General features: G+C 47.6%; 1 protein-coding gene across 1 annotated transcript in view; it reads right to left on the bottom strand.

The window, feature by feature from the left end:
- Nucleotides 1–1,742: 1,742 nt before the first annotated feature.
- Nucleotides 1,743–12,747, bottom strand: part of GPATCH2 (G-patch domain containing 2) — a 169,145-nt gene continuing 158,140 nt past the window's right edge. The window contains exon 10 of the mRNA XM_083175147.1: nt 1,743–4,588. Coding sequence (XP_083031273.1) covers nt 4,419–4,588 — 170 coding nt within the window. The 3' untranslated portion in view covers nt 1,743–4,418. The remainder of the gene's footprint in view (nt 4,589–12,747) is intronic.

Below are 12,747 nucleotides of genomic sequence, written 5' to 3'. Positions count from 1 at the left end.
TCATGTCCCATGTAGTGCTGTTACATATCATGTCCCCAGTAGTGCTTTTAGCAAAAAAAAGAATTCACTTTCTGGAATGTTTGGTTTTTGGAATATTTTGGAAAACAGACATTTGGATAAGGGATACTCAACCTGTATATGTCTTGGAAGCCTTTTGATCTGTGGCGCACAGCCATTTTTTCCCCTATTTCTGTAATGCTTACCTATAGAGATATATATATATATATATATATATATATATATATATATATATACACACACACACACACACACAATGTTGTAGGGGCGGCACTTCAAGCAAGACCGCCCAGGCATTCAAACAGTGTGCGCTGTCAACCAGCACCATCAGCAGCGCTGAGAGCGTCATGTTGCTAAGCAACATCCGGCTGGCTGGGGGCGTGTCATTCGGGAATCCCTGTGACGTCTGCTATATCTATCTATCTATATATAGAACACAACTACCCCAGGTTGCCCTGGGCATAATGATCAGCACTCTCCGGGCTTGTAAATGCTTTTTAGTGAAAAAAAAATCAAACAAATCGTTGTCACATTTGTTTGATTTTTTCACTAAAAAGCATTTATAAACCCAGAGAGTGCCGCTCATTATTCCCAGAGCAACCTGGGGTAGTTGTGTTCTGCATTTCAAAGTTCTGTGAAGGCACCCCGGTACAGTGAACTCTTATCCAAGAGCGCCAAACAACAAACCTGGATATATATATATATATATGAACGGGGGTGCGGCACTCCTTGAGGCTGATGATCCCAGCAGGGGGAAGGGGTTAAGCTCCCTTTGGCGGTGCCCTCCAACTGTACGACCTCCGGGGGGGTCCAGTGAACACAGGGTGTAGGGGGGGCGGCGGCACTCGCTCAGAAAAGAAATACAGAGGCGTAGATATGCCAACGTTTCGTGGCTGTGTTGCCACTTTACCATCTGTAGGCACCTTGATAAAGTGGCAACACAGCCAGAAACGTTGGCATATCTACGCCTCTGTGTATTTCTTTTCTGAGCGAGTGCCGCCGCCCCCCCTACACTATATATATATATATATATATATATATATATATATATATATATATATATATATATATATATATATATATATATATATATAGTCACTATGATGTTTTGGCGTCAGCATAAACGCATGGCTGTAATCACTGCTCTACACTAATATTTATTGGACCACATGGGACTTTTGCTCCCACGCAGACAGTACCGACATCACGGACAGGAGGCCGATGACCAACATACATCAGGAGAATCCAGGATTTGGATACAAACTCAAAAATATAAAAACATTTTCTGAAAATGTAACTTTTGGTCCAATTTAGATATTTCGCAGGACCAAATGTAATGCTGACCGGTGATACTTTTCTGTTAAGGTAAGATAAAATTGTAGTAGGGCATGTTGGGATGTGTAGGGCCACAGCAGCTGAAGTGTTGGAGGTTGGCTACCCGTGTGGGATCCAGAATATAATTTTATACAATTGCTATAAATAGGGTACCGATCATACAGTATACAGGAGTAAACCCCCAAATTCAGCCGTTCACAGTTAATGGCGTATAACTGCTCTAACACTTCCCAAAATAAGTTACGCCACAATGGATAGGCATTATGTCCATATATACCGACAGCTAGGAGCCAATTGGCAGGTACGTTAACTCCACCCAGCGGCTTAGTACATCTGCCACTTGTGGTGTAAAAAACAAAACAAGAACAATGAAGAAAACACAACACACCTTAGAAAATAATCTTTTTTTATTTGGGTCACTGTATATAAAATGCATGAGAAACAGCGCACGCCGCCGGTAATATGCACAGCGCACGCCGCCGGTAATATGCACAGCGCACACTAAAAGACTAAATATTAAGATTTTGCAACAGAAAAGTGTATTTTTTGCGGTTCTTCATTTCTCTATAACTTTGTCATCAATATATCACAATTTCCAGTCTCATCTCGCAAATGTACAATATCAGGTCAGTTTTGTGTTTGTACAGACGATGACAATTAGCTGCAGTCCGCTCCCCCCTCCCCCCACAGCACAACTGCTCACAGCACGCACTGGCGGTAAATACAGCACGTTCTAGACGTAGAAGGCGTCAGACAATTAGTATACAATTACAATGCAGTTGTTGCACACCTGATATCGAGATTCAGTGATCGAACACACGGTGCCCCGCGAGGGGCTGATATTTGTACCCTAGAAACAAGATTTGAACAAGCAAAGTATCTAATGTAGATTTTTTAAAACATATAATGAAAGGTAATAACATCCGCAAATGATAAGGTCAGTGATTGCAAAAAGGATAATCCGGAATAATTACTGCGGACATCAAGGGAAATGTTATTAATGTGTAATATCAGACACTGAACAGATTTTATATACAGATTTAATTTAGTGAAAACAAACTTGTAAAAAAGGAAAACGGAGGCGTTACCCAAAGCGACCAATCAGATTCTAGCTCACATTTTCTAGGCTGTACTAATAAGTAAATAACTATATATTGATTGGTTGCTAGGGGCAACACTGTGCCCCTCCCCCCAGAACTCTTAGTAACCCTACCTCTTTAGTACAGTATGGTGTAAATAAGGCGGATTCCTAGATTACTAGTAATAAAAACAACAATTTGGAAATCTGAAAGGCAAACCAGGAGCTTCTTCCTCAGGCCCTCCTCAGTGCTGCCACGTCCCCCGTTACCTCCGCCTGCACGATCTAGAGCAGGAGGACACGAACGAGCCGCAATGTAAAACTTAAGCCCCAAATATTGAAGAAAAAAAAAAGTCCTTACAACTAAAATAATTAAATAAAAGTCAAATTATTCCAACATAGATAAAATGAAACGCTGTAAAATAAATGGGAGCACACGTGCTAGTTGTTCTTTGGCACACGACACTACCATACCGTTCAGTAATATTGTAATTATACACATTAACCAGAACAGGAAATTTTTATTAAAAAAAGATCATTCAAATTTTATTCTATCTGCATCCAAAGGTGGCGCCAGTGCCCAGGTGCAAACAACATGGCGGCGGCCATTTTGTAATCTGACCCATTATGCACAAAGACAACGATGAGTCGCCAAGAGAGATTAATAGGCTGGAAATTTATATAGATTTAGCCCAAATCTAGGCCCAGTCACGTATGATTAACAGCAAGATGCAGTAAATACTATGAGGCCACAAGGCATTGGGTGACCATTAATATATATAATTAACAATCCACTCCTTGTGGTAAAATAGTGGTCAATATAAAAGGCGGTTAGTGACTGTATACTAAACCAACAGCCAGTAATAACATCACCTCAGACTAACATTTCCTTACAGTAGACCAGCTTCTACATATGGTGGTGGTGGCCATTTTATGGACTAAGCCAATATGCAGGAGAATGGAGCCATTTCTGCTAATTAACAAGTAGTGACATCACTGCGGCCTTACAGCCACTCAATCAACTGAATATTCACGTGAAGGCACAGTGTGTGTCAGTGATGTCACCAGGCTCTAGAATCCATGGGCTGAGCATGGGCCTACAAAATGGCGGCCTACAATGTGTGTCGAGCATGGGTCCGGGTTAAAGGCTGAGCAGTTATAAAATGTGTATTATCTGTACATATTCTCCTAGAGTAAAGGTCCTACATAAACACTACGCCTTTGCCTTCCATCGCCCTAACCTCACATCCGCCTGCGAAGAGCTACAACGCATTCTGTAATGTACGCCATATATCATTTACACATCTAAACAAACACTATTTTAAATGCAATAATTAATGTGCAAATCTGGTTTAACTGAGATTTTTAATACTGAGGGGAGTCATGGTTTTGGTGATTGGATTTCAAGCTATGAAGAGAAATGGGGCATAACGGGGTGAGGTATTTAGGCCTGCATTAGGAAACAGTAGAGAATTGCAATATCACATCTTGTGAGGTCTAATAACACAATTAAATGGTCTTCTCACAACCTACCTGTTACCTACACATATGGTTGGCAGCCATTGTGACAGAGAAGACCGTCTCCGAGAATACAGCCCATCCAGTGGCCTCCAGAAGGCAGACTGTAGACATGCGATAAGGATGCTGTCCTGGGAAACCACAGATTCCACTTTCTTGGATATGGGTTCCGCTCACAAAATGGCTGCCACGAATGTATAGGTAACAGGATGCCAGTACACCGCCTCAGAGTACAGGTTAAGGGACACGTATAAGGGGAGGCAGTGTAGATGTCTGCATCCAGCAGCGCACTGTGATACGCACAGAGGCTGATCGCTGCTCGCGGGCAGGTAATGACCATTCTGGCCGGTGGCTCTTACAGTTGCAGAAAACATTTTTTTTGTATACAGATTATTTACTGAAGACATTATAAAATACACACATTTTTTTTCCAAGACATTAGGAGGTTACAGGAGAGGTGATGGGCACATCAGCTAAAACCAAGCCCAAGTCCTTTTGGCCTCTGTAGGGCTCGTATAGGCTCAGGGATCCCTTTCCCATCCGGTCCCAATCCTGTGCCGGGGGTCCAGCCCATACTCTGGAGCATGCGGTTACCAATGTTACTGTCGGGGATGGGCTGGGCACTTTCACCTATGAAACCTGAAATGAGAAACAGTGATCAACAAACACATTGAAGACAACAACGTCAGACTAGTAGGACATTATATGGCCAGCACACGTGGACGCGTCTCCACAGACATTATATGGCCAGCAAACGTGGACGCGTCTCCACAGACATTATATGGCCAGCACACGTGGACGCGTCTCCACAGACATTATATGGCCAGCACACGTGGACGCGTCTTCACAGACATTATATGGCCAGCACACGTGGACGCGTCTCCACAGACATTATATGGCCAGCACACGTGGACGCGTCTCCACAGACATTATATGGCCAGCAAACGTGGACGCGTCTCCACAGACATTATATGGCCAGCACACGTGGACGCGTCTCCACAGACATTATATGGCCAGCACACGTGGACGCGTCTCCAAAGACATTATATGGCCAGCACACCTGGACGCGTCTCCACAGATATTATATGGCCAGCACACCTGGACGCGTCTGCTCAGGCATTGTATGGCCAGCACACATGGACGCGTCTCCACAGACATTATATGGCCAGCACACATGGATGCGTCTCCACAGGAATTATATGGCCAGCACACGTGGACGCGTCTCCACAGGCATTATATGGCTAGCACACGTGGACGCGTCTCCACAGGCATTATATGGCCAGCACACGAGGACGCATCTGCTCAGGCATTGTATGGCCAGCACACGTGAACGCATCTGCTCAGGCATTGTATGTCAGCACACGTGGACGCATCTGCTCAGCCATTACATGGCCAGCACACGTGGACGCATCTGCTCAGGCATTGTATGGCCAGCACACATGGACGCATCTACTCAGGCACGGTATGGCCAGCACACATGGACGCATCTGCTCAGGCATTATATGGCCAGCACACGTGCACGCATCTGCTCAGGCATTGTGTGGCCAGCACACGTGGAGGCATCTGCTCAGGCATTGTGTGGCCAGCACACGTGGAGGCATCCGCTCAGGCATTGTATGGCCAGCACACGTGGACGCATCCGCACAGGCATTATATGGCCAGCACACGTGGACGCATCCGCTCAGGCATTACATGGCCAGCAGCCGTGGACGCATCTGCTCAGGCATTACATGGCCAGCAGCCGTGGAGGCATCTGCTCAGGCATTACATGGCCAGCACACGTGGAGGCATCCGCTCAGGCATTGTATAGCCAGCACACGTGGACGCATCTGCTCAGGCATTACATGGCCAGCACACGTGGACGCATCTGCTCAGGCATTACATGGCCAGCACACGTGGACGCATCTGCTCAGGCATTACATGGCCAGCACACGTGGACACATCTGCTCAGGCATTACATGGCCAGCACACGTGGACGCATCTGCTCAGGCATTACATGGCCAGCACACGTGGACGCATCTGCTCCGGCATTATATGGCCAGCAGCCGTGGAGGCATCTGCTCAGACATTACATGGCCAGCACACGTGGAGGCATCCGCTCAGGCATTGTATAGCCAGCACACGTGGACGCATCTGCTCAGGCATTACATGGCCAGCACACGTGGACGCATCTGCTCAGGCATTACATGGCCAGCACACGTGGACGCATCTGCTCAGGCATTACATGGCCAGCACACGTGGACACATCTGCTCAGGCATTACATGGCCAGCACACGTGGACGCATCTGCTCAGGCATTACATGGCCAGCACACGTGGACGCATCTGCTCCGGCATTATATGGCCAGCAGCCGTGGAGGCATCTGCTCAGGCATTGTATAGCCAGCACACGTGGAGGCATCTGCTCAGGCATTGTATAGCCAGCACACGTGGAGGCATCTGCTCAGGCATTGTATAGCCAGCACACGTGGAGGCATCTGCTCAGGCATTACATGGCCAGCACACGTGGACGCATCCGCTCAGGCATTGTATAGCCAGCACACGTGGAGGCATCTGCTCAGGCATTGTGTGGCCAGCACACGTGGAGGCATCTGCTCAGGCATTACATGGCCAGCACACATGGACGCATCTGCTCAGGCATTACATGGCCAGCACACGTGGACGCATCTGCTCAGGCATTACATGGCCAGCACACGTGGACGCATCTGCTCAGGCATTACATGGCCAGCACACGTGGAGGCATCTGCTCAGGCATTATATGGCCAGCACACGTGGACACATCTGCTCAGGCATTACATGGCCAGCACACGTGGACACATCTGCTCAGGCATTACATGGCCAGCACACGTGGACACATCTGCTCAGGCATTACATGGCCAGCACACGTGGAGGCATCTGCTCAGGCATTACATGGCCAGCACACGTGGAGGCATCTGCTCAGGCATTACATGGCCAGCACACGTGGACACATCTGCTCAGGCATTACATGGCCAGCACACATGGACGCATCTGCTCAGGCATTACATGGCCAGCACACGTGGAGGCATCTGCTCCGGCATTATATGGGTGAGTGTCGCAAGCTCTCACACACCACAACCAAGTCTTTCGCTTCAGTGAGCTAATCGCGTGTTCTACAACTAGGTTTTGTATTATGGGGAAAAGATTACCAGCAGAACCACAGATGGTAAATGTCTGGCAGAATCCAGCTGGGGTCTCAGTCACTGTGCCAGAAGTCCTCATACGGACTAGGCCACCATGGGCTGGAATTCAGCATGGTAAAACAGACAATGTGTACAATAACGGCACCTGAGACCGATTTCCTCCGATATTGGGAGGTTTTCACCGTAATGATAGCAGATATCTTAGAACTGCACGGTGGTGTGTTTTCTATAGAAGGCCAGTACTGTATAGTGTTCTCTGTATTGTTCACCAGTTACAGCAATGCTCTCTGTAGTGTATGTCAGTCACTAAGTGGTTATCTGTGTTCTGTATCAGACCCTGGACTGCTCTTTATGGTGTACATCAGACCCAAGAATGCTCTCTGTATTGTATATCAGACCCCGGAATGCTCTCTGCATTGTATATCAGACCCTGGACTGCTCTCTGTGGTGTACATCAGACCCCAGAATGCTCTCTGCATTGTATATCAGACCCTGGACTGCTCTCTGTGGTGTACATCAGACCCCAGAATGCTCTCTGCATTGTATATCAGACCCTGGACTGCTCTCTGCATTGTATATCAGACCCTGGACTGCTCTCTGTGGTGTACATCAGACCCTGGACTGCTCTCTGCATTGTATATCAGACCCTGGACTGCTCTCTGTGGTGTACATCAGACCCCAGAATGCTCTCTGCATTGTATATCAGACCCTGGACTGCTCTCTGCATTGTACATCAGACCCTGGACTGCTCTCTGTGGTGTACATCAGACCCCAGGATGCTCTCTGCATTGTATATCAGACCCTGGACTGCTCTCTGCATTGTACATCAGACCCCAGAATGCTCTCTGTGGTGTACATCAGACCCCAGAATGCTCTCTGCATTGTATATCAGACCCTGGACTGCTCTCTGTGGTGTACATCAGACCCCAGAATGCTCTCTGCATTGTATATCAGACCCTGGACTGCTTTCTGTGGTGTACATCAGACCACAGAATGCTCTCTGCATTGTATATCAGACCCTGGACTGCTCTCTGTGGTGTACATCAGACCCCAGAATGCTCTCTGCATTGTAGATCAGACCCTGGACTGCTCTCTGTGGTGTACATCAGACCCCAGGATGCTCTCTGCATTGTATATCAGACCCTGGACTGCTCTCTGTGGTGTACATCAGACCCCAGAATGCTCTCCGCATTGTATATCAGACCCTGGACTGCTCTTTGTGGTGTACATCAGACCCCAGAATGCTCTCTGCATTGTATATCAGACCCTGGACTGCTCTCTGTGGTGTACATCAGACCACAGAATGCTCTCTGCATTGTATATCAGACCCTGGACTGCTCTTTGTGGTGTACATCAGACCCCAGGATGCTCTCTGCATTGTATATCAGACCCTGGACTGCTCTCTGTGGTGTACATCAGACCCTAGGATGCTCTCTGCATTGTATATCAGACCCTGGACTGCTCTCTGTGGTGTACATCAGACCCCAGGATGCTCTCTGCATTGTATATCAGACCCTGGACTGCTCTCTGTGGTGTACATCAGACCCCAAAATGCTCTCTGCATTGTATATCAGACCCTGGACTGCTCTCTGTGGTGTACATCAGACCCCAGAATGCTCTCTGCATTGTAAATCAGACCCTGGACTGCTCTCTGTGGTGTACATCAGACCCCAGAATGCTCTCCGCATTGTATATCAGACCCTGGACTGCTCTTTGTGGTGTACATCAGACCCCAGAATGCTCTCTGCATTGTATATCAGACCCTGGACTGCTCTTTGTGGTGTACATCAGACCCCAGGATGCTCTCTGCATTGTATATCAGACCCTGGACTGCTCTCTGTGGTGTACATCAGACCCCAGGATGCTCTCTGCATTGTAGATCAGACCCTGGACTGCTCTCTGTGGTGTACATCAGACCACAGGATGCTCTCTGCATTGTATATCAGACCCTGGACTGCTCTCTGTGGTGTACATCAGACCCCAGGATGCTCTCTGCATTGTATATCAGACCCTGGACTGCTCTCTGTGGTGTACATCAGACCCTAGGATGCTCTCTGCATTGTATATCAGACCCTGGACTGCTCTCTGTGGTGTACATCAGACCCCAGGATGCTCTCTGCATTGTATATCAGACCCTGGACTGCTCTCTGTGGTGTACATCAGACCCTAGGATGCTCTCTGCATTGTATATCAGACCCTGGACTGCTCTCTGCATTGTATATCAGACCCTGGACTGCACTTTGTGGTGTACATCAGACCCTGGACTGCTCTCTGTGGAGTACATCAGACCCCAGGATGCTCTCTGCATTGTATATCAGACCCTGGACTGCTCTCTGCATTGTATATCAGACCCTGGACTGCACTTTGTGGTGTACATCAGACCCTGGACTGCTCTCTGTGGTGTACATCAGATCCCAGAATGCTCTCTGCATTGTACAGACACTGAAACACTCTCTAGTGTCTATTAGACCCTGGAATGCCCTCTGCATTGAATATCAGACCCTGGAATTTTCCCCAAATTGTATATCAGACCCTGAAATGTTCCCCAAATTGTATATTACACCCTGGAATGTTCCCTGAATTGTATGCCAGTTACTGGAATGCTCTCTGCATTGTATATCAGACCCTGGACTGCTCTCTGTGGTGTACATCAGACCCCAGAATGCTCTCTGCATTGTATATCAGACCCTGGACTGCTCTCTGTGGTGTACATCAGACCCCAGAATGCTCTCTGCATTGTATATCAGACCCTGGACTGCTCTCTGTGGTGTACATCAGACCCCAGAATGCTCTCTGCATTGTACAGACACTGAAACACTCTCTAGTGTCTATTAGACCCTGGAATGCCCTCTGCATTGAATATCAGACCCTGGAATGTTCCCCAAATTGTAGATCAGACCCTAAAATGTTCCACCAAATTGTATATTACACCCTGGAATGTTCCCTGAATTGTATGCCAGTTACTGGAATGATCTCTGCATTGTATGCCCGTTACTGGAATGCTACCTGCATTGTGTTACCAATTGCTGGAATATCCTTGTGTATATTTGTCATTAATAATCCCTCTCTATTGTATATCTAGCCCCATAAAAGTTCATGGCTGTATAAACTGGTCAGTAATACAGGCGTGTGCATATCGTGTGGGTCAGTAATACAGGCGTGTGCATATCATGTGGGTCAGTAATACAGGCGTGTGCATATCGCGTGGGTCAGTAATACAGGCGTGTGCATATCGCGTGGGTCAGTAATACAGGCGTGTGCATATCGAGTGTGTCAGTAATACAGGCGTGTGCATATCGAGTGCGTCAGTAATACAGGCGTGTGCATATCGAGTTGGTCAGTAATACAGGCGTGTGCATATCGAGTGGGTCAGTAATACAGGCGTGTGCATATCGCGTGGGTCAGTAATACAGGCGTGTGCATGTGCATAGTGTGTGGGTCAGTAATACAGGCGTGTGCATAGCGTGTGGGTCAGTAATACAGGCGTGTGCATAGCGTGTGGGTCAGTAATACAGGCGTGTGCATGTGCATAGTGTGTGGGTCAGTAATACAGGCGTGTGCATAGCGTGTGTGTCAGTAATACAGGCGTGTGCATATCGCGTGGGTCAGTAATACAGGCGTGTGCATGTGCATAGTGTGCGGGTCAGTAATACAGGCGTGTGCATAGCGTGTGGGTCAGTAATACAGGCGTGTGCATAGCGTGTGGGTCAGTACTCCGTATTAAGTGGATTACTAGTTTTCCCAGACACTTCATAAGGTATAAGGATCAGTTTCTTCACCGCACCTTTTGTACATTTTGCCTTTACCCCTTATTCATTTGCAGAGCGCACTTTACACAGAACACCACAAAGCAGGAGCCCAGACAGGCCGGCGTAGTGTGGATGATAAATGTCTTGTAGCCCCGTATAAGATGGTGTTTATGGAAGCATTAGAGGCTAGTTTACATGAAAATGAGAGATCATTCATTTCTGCAGAACAGCTGTCAGGACAGGTAGAGTCCCTGTAAGCAGCGCTCCAGCATTCAGCGACAGGCCCCAAATTTTACCGGGATTGCCGTGAATTAATTCAATTCCATCTGTAATCCAAAATCAGATCAGAGGTCTAACACTGCTGGAGGGTACACATCTGTTTAATCATTTCTTAAGACAACAGCTTGCAAATATGCTGATTTCAATGTTGCTGAATATTTCAAAACACTCATTTTATTTTGCATGATAAATACGGAGGAAACCAAAAAGTTGGGGCTAGAATTCGCAGATAAGTTTGTAACGATCACAGAACACTGTCTATGTGATGTCCCCATCCAGCAGCGCTCACCTCACAAAGGAGGTCCTTCTGATTGACTCGCAGCTTTGCACACGGTCTATGTGATGTCCCCATCCAGCACCGCTAACCCCACAATGGAGGTCCTTCTGATTGACTCGCAGCTTTGCACACAGTCTATGTGATGTCCCCATCCAGCACCGCTAACCCCACAATGGAGGTCCTTCTGATTGACTCTCAGCTTTGCACACGGTCTTTGTGATGTCCCCATCCAGCAGCGCTCACCTCACAATGGAGGTCATTTTGATTAACTCGCAGCTTTGCACACTGTCTATGTGATGTCCCCATCCAGCAGCACTAACCCCACAATGGAGGTCATTCTGATTGACTCGCAGCTTTGCACACTGTCTATGTGATGTCCCCTTGTAGATCTACAACACTCCCTGGTGTCTTAGATCTGTAACGCTGGGCGTTCCAATAGGTGCGATGACGGCCTGATGCACTACGCCCGCACTGCTGTGCGCGAGCGCCCGGTGTATAATCAATTCGCCGGCACATAACTACTGCACATGTGCATAAAAGTATATGCACCTGCGCAGTCGCAAAACATCACTCCCCTGTGCGAAGGTGCAGGGGAGTGAGGGCCGATATACAGTATATAAAGAGTATACAGCCATATACAATACAATGTGACATCATGCACCCGCTGAGCCCAGATCTCTGGGTAATATAAGCACATGTAGAATTGTCAGATTATCGCGCCATGTGCCTAGATGTATAACGCAGATCGGGGCCAACATCCCGGGATTAGGCTGCAGGAGGCAGAGGAGAATTAATAGGCGGGGACATTAATCTGGCATGGCAATGCATATACTGACCTGTCTATAATACTAGCAATACATTGTAATTGGAGCTGATAATTAGGTGTGGTACCCAATTGGCATTTAAAGCCACTACATGTTTTGCAGGGAGAAAAAATGGCGGACACTGGCAGGAACATAACTTCGGGACTCTGGCAGAGGACAAAAACGGTGAATGCTGGCGGGATCATAGCTGCTGGTGGATTCAATATTGTACATACATTGTATTTGTCTACAGGTTCTTATTTAGCGCATCAGATTCCATTGCGCTTTAATTGAGTAAAGCTGCCGATACACTAACACGATTTTACCCGATTTGACCCGATTCCAATGCATCGGGCTGAGAAATCCGGTAAAGTGGCAAATCACGTGTTTTGGAGCCAATCCGAGGTACCGTGCATCGAGGACGGCAGGGGGCATCGAGGACGGCAAGGGGCATCGAGGACGGCAAGGGGCACACAGGACGGCAAGGGGCACACAGGACGGCAAGGGGCACACAGGACGGCAAGGGGCACA

This window comes from Crinia signifera, chromosome 3 (genome assembly GCF_055691185.1).
Source record: "Crinia signifera chromosome 3, ASM5569118v1, whole genome shotgun sequence".
Taxonomy (NCBI): Eukaryota; Metazoa; Chordata; class Amphibia; order Anura; family Myobatrachidae; genus Crinia; species Crinia signifera.
The sequence above is the reverse complement of the archived record's forward strand: the minus strand, read 5'-3'. Positions and strand labels throughout refer to the sequence as shown.